Source organism: Peromyscus leucopus, chromosome 1 (assembly GCF_004664715.2).
Source record: "Peromyscus leucopus breed LL Stock chromosome 1, UCI_PerLeu_2.1, whole genome shotgun sequence".
NCBI lineage: Eukaryota > Metazoa > Chordata > Mammalia > Rodentia > Cricetidae > Peromyscus > Peromyscus leucopus.
In genome coordinates this window covers 62,043,628-62,057,645 of record NC_051063.1, presented here as the reverse complement: position 1 = coordinate 62,057,645, position 14,018 = coordinate 62,043,628, and the positions used below count along the sequence as shown (strand labels likewise).

The following is a 14,018-nucleotide window of genomic DNA, read 5'->3' as shown; positions in this document are numbered from 1 at the left end:
AGAGACAAGATGGATACACAAGGTCAAGTTTATTTCCCTGGAATGGTGTGGCATTGACATCTTCAAGATGCCACTTTCCAGTGATACAAAAACATGCCATGCTTAGTGACAGTTCTGACAGTGTGAGATACCAATACATTGAAAAGCAAAAAACAGAACTGAAGGACATCCTTGGATAATGGGGGCTGCTGAGGGCTAATGCTGATAAGCAGCCCAGTTCTCCCTGAATTTGTAAAAATTAACTGGCAATTGTAAAATTTAAACTGATGGTGAAAGCTGCTGAGACTGAGATAAAATTGTTCTTGTCAGCCCCAAACAACTTGAGAGCCGGGAAGCAATAAAGACCTCCTGCCTGACGGGCTGAGATAACTACTTTCTCAGGCACATTCTGAAGGCCCACCAGAGATTCCTTCTCATTCCACACTCCCATCAACTCTGCACGTATGCACAGATTTCTGAAACAAAGTTTATCTTTAACATTCTTTAAGCCTGCGGCAATGCCTACAAGACACTCTGGATAGAACACATAAGCCCCCAGAGGTACCTCCACCAAGGAGCTGGCGCCAAAGCTGTCCCTGGCTCTTCATGATTGACCGGTGAACTTTGTTCCCAGGCAGCTTACGTAAATGTCTCCCTTTTCTGCTCTTAAAAACTTCCCGTTGGCCCAATCTTTGAATGCACGCATACTTTACAGTGGCACCAGGGTTTCCTTACAATGTTCTGCAGATCAGATCCCCTGTAAACATCATCACTGGTGATGTTTTTGTGGACAGAATCTAGCAAATGGCCCCAAACAGTCCAAACATCCTTGAACAAGAACAATAAAATCAAAGAGCCCATAATCTGAGAACAAAAACTCTAATCAGGGTGGCATGGGTATAAAACACCGAAATAGATCAAAGGAACAAGATGGCCCAGAGATGAGCACGCAAGACTTGAACAAAATATTTTTTATGACATGTACTTATTTATTTTATGTGGAGGGTATGCACGACACAGTGCTTAGGTGGAGGTCAGAGGCCAACTCTTGGGAGTTGGTTCTTTCCACGTAGGTTCTGGGAATCCATTTCAGGTGGCCAGCTCTCATAGCAAGCGCCGCTACCCAGAGCTGTCGCTGATTTTCCAGCACAAGGTGCAAAGGCATCTGGGTGCAAAACTGCTTCTTCAAGAAAACTGGCTAAAACAGCTGAATATCCAAATACAAATAAATAAATGAAAGAAAAATAACAGAGTTCATACCCCATATGGATGTAAAGTCTATTCAAAAAGGAATAGTAAGAACACAGAATACAAGAGAAAAATCTTTGTGGTTGGGGGTCATTCAAAGTTGTTTAGGCACAACATTAAAAGCACATTCTCTAGAACAAGTCGAAAAATTGGAATTCATTATTATTATTATTATTATTATTATTATTATTATTAACCTTAATTTGGTTCTTCAAATGGTAACTACAAGGAGGCTGAGAAGACAAGCTAGGGACCAAGAGAGAGAATCTCTACATAGCATGAGATTCCTTAGGTCTGATCCAGGATTCCTAAGGAACTCTCAAAAATCACTGACTGGAAAGCAAACACCCCAAATGCAAAACATTGGGCTAGGATCTGAACAACAAGACAGAAGGAGGCACATGGAAGAAGCTGGTCAGCAAAAGGTGCTGCTGGAGAGACGTGAAGTGGTGACTGAGCTCGGTAACACTAGGCACCACAGGGTAGGCTGAAATGAAAAGGCCAGAAGACCAGCCTGACATGATAGATAGCTCACACCTGTCATCTCAGTCCTGTTGAAGCAGGGCAGGATGACTTTGGAGAGTTTGAGGCTATCTGGTCTACCTAGTGAGATCCTGTCTCAAAAAGCCAAAAGAGCCAGATGGATTGGTACCTGGCATGATTTTAATTTGAAGCACTCTACTCGGAGGGCAGAAGTGGGTGGATCTTTGTGAGTTCCAGGTCATCCAGGGGTACATTCTGTCTCAAAAACAAATAAATAAACAAGCCAAAAGAAGGACTAGAGATGTAGTTCAGTTGGCAGAATATTTGCCTAGCATGCTCAGCATGTTCAATGCCCAGGACAGCTTAAACCAGCATGGTAGCACAGGCTTGTGAACTAACATTCACCAGGTGGAGGTAGGAGGATTAAGAGTTTAAGGTCGTCTTGGCTATATAGTGAGCTAAAGTGTATGAGATTCTGTATGTATATGAGAGTTGGAAGAGGAGAAAAACAAGGCAGCAGAGGCTGGGGAGGATAGACCGCAGGGTAAATACTAACTGACTATATAGCAACCTGGGAACCTGGGAGATGAATCTCAGCAGAAACATACTGTGAACGCTGTCAGACAGGAGAGTCCACACCTCACAAGTTCATTTCCATGACATGTCAAAAATGACAGGAACAAGGGTCCAAGGAGGTGTGGGAAGAACCACAAAGCCATAGGGATGCTTCATTGGCATCTCAGATGGCAATCTCTGCTAACACAAACCCACATGTCCACATGCCCACTGTAAATATGGCCTGTTTGAATGCCTCCTTCAAATTAAACGGCTAATGACAACTTGGAAAAGAGGGGTGTGTGTGTGTGTGTGTGTGTGTGTGTGTGTGTGTGTGTGTGTGTGTATGTGTGTGTGTGAAGGTTTCTTACACAGTTCAGGCTGGCTTCTAACTCACCATGTAGCTGAGGATGACTTCTGACTACTGATCCTCTTGCCTCTACTTCCCAAATGGTGAGATTATAGGCATGCCCCACCATGTCTGGGTTATCCAGTGCTGGAGATGTGGCTTGCTCAGAGGCCACAACCATGACATATGAGCCAGAATGGAACTGGGGTTGATGTTGGGAGGATCTGGTATATTCCTTGAAGTCCTCCCCTACACTGTCCATCTTTCAGTCCCAGAATCACCTGACATTCAACCTGAAAATTCCAACCAGAAGAGAATTGTGGAACCTTGGTGGGACAGGCTCGGGGTAGGCAGTTGAAGTGGCAATAATGTTCCCTTATACAATGTGTCCCAAGATCAGTTGCTCATCACTTTCCAAAGGCCCTTCCTTCTCTCTTTCTTTTCCAAGCCATGAGGACCCCAGCTCCCAGGTCAGCACCTTCTTCATTCCTGGTCCTTTTTACTCCTGCCCTTTAGGGTGTCTTTTCTCCATGAGTTATACACCATATATTACATACATGGTTGCATCATACTTGAATGCTTTCTTCCCAAGGGATGTCTCAGAATCACCTCATTTTAGATCAAGCTAGCAAGATAGTTCAGTTTGGGTAAAGGTGCTTACTTCCAAGCCTGATGAACCTAAATTCATTCTCCGAGACCCATATGGTCTATCAAGTCTCTTTTCCCAGCAGATATGGCCAGCTTTGAACCCAACTTTGGACTACAACCCTGAGCTGATTAACTGGCAGCTTAAAATATGGCTACCAACAATGCTTATTAAGGAAACATCAAGGCTGAACTTTTCTGGTCCTCATGTCCCCTCTTTTAGCCAATGGCCTCGTAGAATTGGTGTGGAATGGGGGAGTATGCAGGGGTGTGGTAGGCCAGTCAGACTGAGCAACAAGAGAAGGGAGAGGAAGGGGGAGAAAAATCTGACCTGGAGACATAGCGAGAGAGGCCTCAGAACTCAGGCTAGGCTAAGACCATCTGCTGCTGGGCAACAACCTGTCCAGCCAGCAGTCTCGTGGGCCATAACCACACTCAGTATGTATCACAACACAGGAGGCCTACATATGGGCATATGGTCAGGGACCTGTGCTCATGACCTCATTACTTACCTTCAATTCCTTCATCCTAGGTAACCCCAATGGTCATTCCCATCAATAAATAGGTGGGGCAGAGGGAGGAATTCCAGATGCTCCTAGAACAATGGTTCTCAACCTGTGGGTCACAACCTCTTTCTCAGGCCCCTCTTAGGATCATGGAAAACAGATATTTACATTATGATTTATAACAGTAGCAAACGTGCAGTTATAAAGTAGCAATGAAAATAATTTTATGGTTGGAGAGTCACCACAACTTAAGGAGTTAGTTGCATTAAAGGGTCACAAACTTAGGAAGGTTGAGAACCACTGTCCTGGAGTCACCATTATTCTACCCAGCTAGACCTAGAAACACAGAACACTGCCCATCTTGGGACAGAACCTCCCGGAGGTCCACTGTGGTCCCTTACAGTGTGCCTGATATTTCCACCCAGGCCTCCTCCTTCCCTGAGGCCTCTTCTTCCCTTACACTATGCTGCCATGGGGTGCAGACAGAAAGCTACAAGGACTGAGGGAGCTGGAAACCAGCGTAGAGAACTTGTAGGGGAAGTGGAGTTCCCAACAGAAAAGAGCTGCAATACCCTCCCAAGTCAGGGACAGGAACTATGGACAGGGGTCCCTTAGTAAGGGCCAGGCTAGAGGGTCCCTGGTCTGCAGGGTGGAGGGCCAGTGGACAGAATGGCTTAAGAAAGCTAGTGGCCTCTTGAAGGAGGTGTGGCCAAGGGCTCCTGGGACAGGGAGTATGCAGGGCTGCTGGGCTGCAAATGTGGCTGGGCGGCCAAGAAAGGGAGGGAAGGAGAAAGGAGGGGGTCCTGGGAGCCTGGAAGGGAAAACAACCCACACCGGGTTGGGAGAGGGGCCTTAGACCTCAGACAGGAGGTCCAGCCCACCCCACCCTTCCCCATCTCTGCTGCCCCCGGGATTGTTGGCTAGGCTGTGACTGAATTGTTGAGGAGGGCTAGGGTCCTGCGTGGAATGGGGGATGGGAGTAGCTCTTGATTGCTTGAGGGAGGGAAAGAGACAAAGAGCTGGGCACAGAGGCAGGCAGGGTGGATGTTTGTACAGCTAGGCTGTGGGGCACAGGGTGGGGACTGGACGATCAGGCCTTGGTGAGCCTTATGGGACGGATTGATCCAATTGAGAAAAAGAGGATTGGGGACAAAGGTAGTGCTAGACTACCTACAGCAAGGGGACAGAGTACATTTGGGGGTGCAGGGTGTATAACAGTGCTTGGTGGGACCATGCAACGTTGGGATGGGGAAGCAGGACAGTAGGTGCCCTTTGTAAAGTCCACTAGTAGCGCAGAAGTGCGGGGTGGCTCATGGCAAAGGGCTGTGCCCCTGTGGGTGGGGAAGCATGTGGGCGTAGGGTGCTTACATGTTGAAAAGCAGGGAGGTACATTGTACACCGAGTTGTGCGCGGGACTCTGTGCTGTGTACGGGTCTGGGTGGGAAAAACGGGTACAGTGTGCACGCAGGTTTTTTGCGGGTCTGGATGAAGGGCGGGGCTGTGCACTGTGTGACTCCCCTAGGAAACTCTGCAGGCGGAGAGGCGGGGTACACTGTGCCAGGGGCGGTGCCCGGGCAGCTTGCGGTGGGGGTGGGGATTTGCGGGACACCGAACGTGCGGGGCACTGCGGTGCAGGGAGAGGGTAGCGCGGCCTCCGGAAGCGAGGGGGCGCTGTGCCAGCGCGGGCACGGTGCGGGGCGTCGCTCCTTCCGGCCTGGTAGGTGCGGCTGCCATGGCGCGGAATGTGCTGTGAGTAACGTGGTCGGCGGGCTGAGCGGGCAGCGCAGCCCAGGTCGGGTGGGCGCGGGGCCCGGGCGGTCCCGAGGACCGGAAGCAGGAGGCGCCCGCACTCAGCCGGTTTCCCGCACTCAGCCGGTTTCCCGCACTCAGCCGGTTTCCCCGCAGGGGTCCACGCGGCAGGCCCACCGCGGCGTAGTGTACTGGCTGTCAATCACAGCTAACCGCGCGGGCCTCCTCTGGCAAATAGCCAGAGCTGGGCCGAGATCGGCCAGTGCTCGCAGCACCCCTGGCCCAAGCCCCCAAAAGTTGCTGCATTCACAGATCTCCACGTGGCCAGCAGGGCTGGCCTCCCACAGTCTAAGCAGGAAACACGTGTTCAGTGAACACGTGACCCACTGGATGGGTGGCCCGGGTTGAGCGTTAATGTGGGTTTGGGGGGTTCTCATGGAGACGGGATTTGGGGAGCCCTGCACACAGCTGGGGAGAGCGTTGCAGGAATTGCCTGGTGGGCACCCGTATAATTTCAAACTGGCTAGCATTGACCAGGGTCCGCAGAAGAAGGTTCAGCTCTCATGCTTACGCCCTAGTTTTGCAGGGAGCTAGTGGGACCCATGTGTGAATGGACGATGGGTGGGTGGGGACAGGGTGAGATCAGGGATGAGACCTGAGCTACCTAGGGCAAGTCACAGCTTAGTTACCAGTGGGGAGCCAGGTGCCCAGATTGTGAAGGGAGGAGAGCCAGGAGTTCCACTTGAAATACGCTGTTTGGGGTGCTTGTGAAAAATAGTAGGAAAGAAGTTAAGTTAGGGGAACCGTGAAAAGCCAGGCTTCAGAAGAGCAGCAAGCCTGGGAGAGCAGGGAGAGTCCTGGGACCAAGAGGAGGCTGCAGGGTTTCCTAGGGGAGTCACCAGGCTTGGGATGCGCCCGGCAGTCTGTGGGAAGAGTTTGTGGGCAAGGGCAGATCTAGGGAGAACAGAAATCTGCATATAGTTCGCATGACTCCAGTGTGGTCTTAGGGGCTCTGCTCTCAGGTTCTATTCCTGAAGATTCAGAGACTAGGGAGTTTAGTGTGCACTGTACCCCCGTTTCCACTGTTAAGGAAGGTCTTCCCAATTTTGTCCTCATGCTGTGCCACAGTTGGGCCCCACTCACATCCCCCTTCAGAACCTGCCCTTCTTTCAGGGTCTTCTCACTGCCCTCCTTGCTGCCTGTTCCTGTAGGCACAGAGTTCAAAGGTTCTCTCAGGGAGGCTCAGCCATGGCATTGGCAGCAATCTCTAGGCAACTAGTCTGGCAACCGAGTATGGATTTGATCACTGGGTTGGCTCTTGAGCCATGCTAAACTTTGGGCTATGGGTCCTGCTTCTGAGGCTCCCACCAGGCTACCTTCAGAGTCATCTGAAACCCAGGTACCTGCTACTCTGCCCTGAAATCCCCTGGTGCTCTCAGCCTGGTCCTTCCAGTGTGGTGCCTCCTGGAGTTGGAGAGCCAGTATATACTTCTCCAAAGCTGGATCAGCATAGAACTCAGTCTTTCACAGGCCTAGGTGCACCCAGGTTTGACCCACATGCCACACCTCTGGTTATCAGTGCGACCCTAGGTGGTTCTGTGTACCCACACTCCACCTGGGCATCCTGGACTTGAGTTTCTCCACTTCCATTGTCTGTTCAGTGGGCTGGGAGGTGTACAAGCCCACTGCTTTGTCTGAAGGTCTGATAATGGTGAGAAACAGTGGCTACCCCAAGTCCTTAGCAGCTTCTGCCTGTTTGGGTAGTTTTAGGAGTCCAGTGAGGTATTGCCAGCTTGGAGCACCGTGTTAGAAACATTATCTTCACCAGCCCCCAGCCTGTTCGTCTCCCTCTCAAGGGCTCTTCTGTGCTGAGGGGGAGAGTAAAGGAGTCCTTCTCCCTGGCCATGGGAACACCCAGAAGTAGGAGTGATATCTTCAGGTGGGGTACTGCTGTCGCTCTGCTCATGAGGTCCTCCCTCCCTTACTCTCTTACATTTTTACAAGCTGAGATGACAGCCATTATTCTGACACCATGCCACACCATCAGCCTCAGCTCCTGTTTTTCTTTTTTTAAGCTACCCTTTTGCCCTTTCCTTAGGCAAGCTGTAGTGTCCATAGCCCTGACACCCCAGAAGGGAGGCTAAAGCCTGGGAAGTTTCCTGTCCTCTCCCCCCATACTGATCAAACCATGCAGTAGGGACAGGCCCTGTGACCTCCATGTCCCTTGTATAGGTCCTATGTATAACTGTCCCTGGCCTGCCTTGACCCTCCTGGTGTGCGTGGACACATGAGCCTATAGCACTCTGTGTAGCACTCTGTGTGTGCACAAGCATGTAACCGTAATCCTGTATCTCTTCTGAGCAGGTACCCCCTCTACCAGCTGGGTGGCCCCCAGCTCCGTGTATTCCGAACCAACTTCTTCATCCAGCTGGTGCGGCCTGGTACTGCCCAGCCTGAAGATACTGTGCAGTTCCGGATCCCCATGGAGTAAGTGAGTCCCAGAGGAATTTGGGGGCTGGGGAGCGGCCTCCAGGATGTGGGGCCCCGTCCTGTTTTCTAGCTCAGCTCCCCAGGGCCAGGCTTTTCCTGTGGTGGAAAGACCTGGGGCCACTTTGCTTGCTCAGCGGATGGTGGAGGGGCCTGGTGTTTGCAGAGCTTCAGGCAGCCAGAGAGCAAGCATGCTCTTGGCTGGCTTCCTGGCTCGCCCTCCACCTGGGGAAAGCTTAACAGAAAGCCTGAGATTTGTTGAATTCTTGCCTCCATCCTTTTCCCAGGAACGGAGTCCCCGGAGGCTGGGTTGGAGCATGCTGAGATTTGCAGAGCTTCTGGATTGTTAGCCCTGAGTTCCCCATCTCCTTCTGCTCAGTTCAGTGTGCCACTTTTTTAGGGCGGTGGAGTACAGTCTGAACTGCTGGTGCTGCTCTGAGTCCTAAAAGCCTCAGCTGGGGAAGAAGGAGCAGGGGGCAGAGAGAGATACCTATATAAGCTGGGGTAGGGTCTCTCCAGCCTTACAGACATGTGCAGGAGCTTATGGTGGCCAGAGTTGTGCTGAAAGCCTATGTGGGCTTCATCCACCCTGTCCTAGAGGCCACTTTCTAGCACAGTAGCAAGTCTTTAGTCACAGATAGGAACCCAACATGGGGACAGGCCTGGTACTGTACATTTTACCAGGCTACCCAGTTGGCTCCGGTGATGATCAAGGACCCAGGTAGAGAGGAACAAATAAACCAGGCTGATGAAACCAAGCTGTCATTGCCCTGACTTATCCTGGTGTCTGGAGAGAGGACAGTACTGGCGCCTAGCCTCGCTGGCTACAGCTGCTTCTGAGCTCAACCCTCATCCCTGGGTAGGATATCTTTCTCAGTATCTTTTATCTAGGCTTAGCTCCGACCTGTTTTCCTTCCGTCTCCTCCAGGATGACCAGGGTGGACCTCCGGAATTACCTGGAGCAAATTTACAACATTCCTGTGGCTGCGGTGCGCACGAGGGTGCAGCATGGTGGGTACCTATGTTGGTGGCTTTACCGCGTGGTGTCCCCGTACTCCCCATGAGGGGAAACTGAGGCATGAGGGGCTTGGTAGAAGTCTGCTCCCAGCCCCTTTCCTTACAGGCCGTTGAAGGTCCCCAGCACTTTCAGCTGTGACCCTGAAATGTCGATCTCCACAGCAGTCTCCTCCTGTAGTAGACCCTGATGTGGCCCATCAGTGACAGAGCCAGTGCCCAGGGCTGGCTGGCAGGGCTACCTCCTGAGAAATGCCCTCCCTGGAGAAGCTGCATTTCACCAGAGAGAAAGGAGGCCCCTTTTATTCTTTTAAACTCTTTGTCGTCATTTCTGTTTTCAAAGACTATTTTTTACTTAAACACAGAAACTGGTTTCAGTGGCACTAATGGGAGATCTGTCTGAGACCCCTCCTGGTGTACTGTCTGCCCTCTGAAACCCCCATCCCCAGATGATATCCTATGCCTTGCTAGAAAATGATTCCTAGACTGTGGGGGCTGATCAGGGACCAGGAGCTAAGGCAGGGTCTGCTGTCCCCTCACAGGCTCCAACAGGAGGAGAAACGACAAGAATGTAAGGATCAAGAAGCCAGACTACAAAGTGGCCTACGTGCAGCTGGTGAGTGAGAGCAGCCCCGTTTCTGCTCCTTGTCATGGCTGCGTCCCGGGGCTGTTTGTGCAGTGCACTCCACCTTTGTGGAGCCTCGACCTGGAGACCTGGGAAGGGAGAAGCCCAGGTCCTAGTGCACCTCGGCCGGCCGAGCTCGCTGAGTCCATTCCTTACCCTGTGTTAAAGGCCAATGGCCTGGCTTTGTGTTTGGTGAAAACAAATCAGAAGGTGAATGTGGAAAGCCCCAGCTTGGTGAGGACCCAGCCTTGGGCAGATCCTGGGCCTGATGCATAGCTGATGTTCCCCTAGGAGCCCAATGCAGTGAAGAGGTCGAGATGTCTGGGGCACAAGGGCCCTGCACATTTTGCTGTTAGTCAGTCTAATCATGGCAGGCACCAAAGCCACTTCACCTCATCCTTGCCGGGGGGTCTTTATTCGCTGAGATGCAGACTTGCCTGGAAGTATGCGTTTTCAAGCCTGCTTTTGCTGGCCTCTCTCCTAGACCCACGGTGGTCGTTGAGGCCAGATTTTAAACCACCACCCTTCGGTCTGAGTGTCCAAGCAGAATCCCCCTTTGACCTCTGGGAATCTTGCCGGGAAGAGTCCACTCGGCAGGGTCCATTAACTAGCCCCCCACTGCTTGAACCCCACAGGGGGGTTTCCTCCAATTTCTCCAGTTTCTGTGTAAACAGCCCTCCTGGGAGCCCGGCTGCCACAGCTGGCCACTAGATGGCAGTCATGCTATTGAGAATGGGCTCCTCCCACCCCACCCCGGGCTGGATGGTTGTTTGTTCAAAGACCCCGAGAAGAAGGCAGCTTTGCTGAAAAAAGACCCACAGTTGTTCTAAACAGGCTCTAATATTTGCTGTGCACAAAATCAGCCGCGCAGGTGGGAAAAGAAGGCCCAGGCTGTCTGAAGGCCTGTGTGTGTGTGCATTTGTGCACTGGTGTTGAATCCCCCCATCTGTCTTTGTCATGGCCTGTGGGGCCACATCCACATGCTGGCATTTGCCACAAGTCACTTCAGAGACAGCTATGGTTACAAGTGGCTTCTGAGACATCTGAGCCCCTACATTTGCCCCCCTCAGCCCCAGCACGCTCATGAAAGCTGGACGGTAGTTCTTAGATCTGGCGTCTGCAGCTGCCACCAGGCATGCCTCCTTCCTCTGTGAAATCGTGATAAATGGGGACCCATCGTGTCCCCACTGGGCAAGGCTTCTCGACCAGAATTAAAATTTGTAGTGCACCCCCCTTCCCAGCTCCAGCCTCGAAATGGTTAGTGCTTGGGACTTCCCGGCTGTATCTGCAAAGACTGTCTTTGTCTTCTAGCGTGTCCTTTGGGGGTGGGGGGCTTCTGGTAACTGTATTGTGAGACTCAGGAAGGGGCGACCAGAGAGAGACAGTTCATTGTGAGTGTGGAAGGGGAAAGGCGGGTCCCACGTGGTGGGCGTCCACATTTTTCTTCTGACAAACTGATAAACATCTTTTTGGTCGGGTGGGGAGGGAGCCTTAGCAAGCTCCCAGTCCCCACATAACAAAAAGAGCATTGACCATGTTTACACAGAATGGTGTTTGACTGAGTGGTGCATACAGGCCCTGAGCCCTAGGCTCCAGAATAAATGCTACGGGCAGGCACAGTCCAGCCCAACAATGGCGTTTGGGGCCCTGGGATTACTGGAGTCAGGACTGGCTTCTCCACTTTTCACTTTGGCCTTTTTTCCTTTCCTGCCTTGGGCCCCTCAAAACCGGCTCTCCCTCCTTGGAGAGTGGGTGGCTACATTTTTTTAAAAGTATGAAGTCATTATCTCTAGAGATAGTCCTCAGAGAAGTCATACGGGCGCCGTAGATGGTTAAATGGGTCCCTTACTGGTTGTCTTTGTTCTTTCCCAATACCTACCCGCATAGGCTGTCTTATCTGTCTCCGGACCGCAGGCTATCATTTTGGGTTTCAGCTGCCACCAGACACAGCTGTCAACTCTAGATGGGCCATCAGCTCTGCTTACAAGCTACTGCCTCCCCTTTTTTTATTTTTGAAATAGGGTCTCATATAGCCCAGTCTGGCCTTGGTCTCCTTGTGTAGCCAAGGGTGACCTTAAATTTCTGATTCTCTTGCCTCGACCTCCCCAGTGCTGATTACAGCACCAGGCATGAACCACCCAAAGTTTTAGTGGCACTGGAGATCAAACCTAGGGCCTCAGTCGTGCTAGGCAGGAACTCTACCAAGTAAACTACGTGCCCAGTCCCAAAGCAAGTCTTTGGAGGCCAAGTGCACACCTCTGACTGAATTTACTGAGGTGCCCCAGATTCAGAATTCCCTATTTGTCTGCACGTGAGACAAGAGGGGGGCTCTCTGCCTCTGGGTTGCCCCTTTTGTGCCCCTTTCCTCTTACACCTCTTATCTTGGAGATGTTGGCAGGCTGCAAGTGAGCCTCCCAGCCCTGGATCTGCTTAGAGCCTTGCAGAACTGGCTCATTCCCCCTCCCAAGGCCTTCACTGGTGCTGGCCCACGTGCTTGGGGCCCCAGGCTGGGACGTGGCCATGCTGACACACTCTGAACTTCTAGTGAAAGACGTAAAAGCAGTTAATTTGCAAAGCCAGACTTGATTTATAGACTGCTGCGTATGTAGGTTTCTCTGTACGTTTTATTTGCCAAGTTCGGAGCCTGGAGGAGGGCGGCCTTTAATGTGGCTGAAGGCCTTTAGATATTTTGGATGGAAAAAGTTTTAGCATGGCACCAGACGTCATTTGTGTCCTGTTTTTCTGCTCCTAGTTCCTGCCCCCAGTTCCACGGGCTGCCGCCTGGTGAATGGGCCTTTGCTGGACTGTTTTTAATGAGCCTTGGGCTGGTGCAGACCCCTGTAAAGAGATAATGTCCATGAAAAGGGCCATTGTCCTGGTAAGAGCCTGCCGCTGATAGATAAAGGTCGAAGGGCTGGCCTGCAAGGTGTTTGTTTTCCCAGCAGGAACCCTGCCTAGAGACACTGGTGGCTCATCATCCTGTTTGTCATCCAGGGTCCAGGACTGCTGGCCTCCAGGCATTAAATTCCTCTGCTATGATAGGAAGGCCAGCCTCAGTCTCTCTACTAAGCCCCTGTTTTTCTCTCCAGGCACATGGGCAGACATTCACCTTTCCAGATCTTTTTCCTGAGAAAGAGCCCAGTTCTGCAGAGGAAGAGGAGCCTCAGCAGCAGAGGCAGAGCAGCGACCCCCGGTGCCCTGGCATCCCTTCTTGGTTTGGCCTGTGACCTGTGGTAACAGGGGCTGGGCCACAGACCTAGCGAGCACAGTGGTTCTGACAAACCCGAATAAAAATCCTTTGTGGAAAAAGAGCTGGACACTTTGCTTTCTGTCTTGGATGGCACCTCTGGGTCTCTGACACATGTGGTGCAGGAGGCCTGGCAGTGGGTAGAGCCTTGGCAGGTCAGCATTCTGGGGGCACAGACAGCAGTGTGAATATTCATAGCTGATAGGACAACTCAGGGGGGCTCTGTGGGAGCAGAAGCCCACTACCAGGCAAGTGTGTGAGCCCCAGGAAACAGTCCCACATTGCAGTCCTCACTGGGGGGGAGGAGGGAATCGCCCGTCCAGGCAGGTTTTAGTGGGATACAATGGCAGGAAGGACCAGAGAGGGATGGTGAGCAGGAAGGATGTGGAAGGGCATAAGGGACATCAGAGGCAGATCTGCAGGCTCCAGGGCTGTGTCATTGCAAGGAGACCGCCAGGCCACCGTGACCAAAGGCTGTGGGTGATGAGACATGAAAGAGCAGCGTGGAGCCAGTAGGAGGACAGGGACAGAGATTACAAGGCGCAGAGGACCGGCAGGATTGATTGCTAGATAAAGATACTTCCCTTTAAGCCTGGAGGCCTGAGTTTGATCCCCAGAACCCAGGTGGATAGACAAAGTAGGCGCCACCAAATTGTCCTCTGATTTCCACACATAGGGTAGGGTAGCACAGCTGCCTCCACACACCCATCACACCTACACAGGCTGTAATTTTCAAGAATTTTAAGAGCAAAGTCATGCACCTTAAGCTGTGTTGACCGGAATCTCGAGAGTGTGTGCCTATTGATTGTTTTTCAGCATTGATGCCTGAGTTTGTGTGTTTGTTTGTTGTTTAGGTTTTGGTTTTTCAAGACAGGGTTTCTCTGTGTATCCCTGGCTGTCCTGGAACTTGCTTTGTAGACCAAGCTGGCCTCAAACTCAGTACCCCTGCTTCCCGAGTACTGAGATTGAAGGAGTGTGCCACTAAGCCGCAGTTTGTGTTTGTGACTCTGTGTGTGACTGTGTCTAGGTATCAGCGTGTCTGTCTCTTCAGTGACTAGTTGTACGGGTCTGGAAATGAAGTATCTCTGTCTGTGTCCCGGATTATGTGTGTTTCTATATCTGAGAGTGTGA

General features: G+C 51.6%; 1 protein-coding gene across 1 annotated transcript; it reads left to right on the top strand.

Moving 5' to 3' along the window:
* The first annotated feature begins 5,360 nt into the window (after positions 1-5,360).
* Positions 5,361-12,951, top strand: Mrpl23 (mitochondrial ribosomal protein L23). The gene is made up of 5 exons (XM_028870770.2): positions 5,361-5,514; positions 7,879-8,001; positions 8,930-9,012; positions 9,558-9,631; positions 12,730-12,951. Exons 1-5 carry the CDS (start codon positions 5,498-5,500, stop codon positions 12,865-12,867), a joined length of 435 nt encoding a protein of 144 aa, XP_028726603.1. The 5' UTR covers positions 5,361-5,497; the 3' UTR covers positions 12,868-12,951.
* Positions 12,952-14,018: the final 1,067 nt, after the last annotated feature.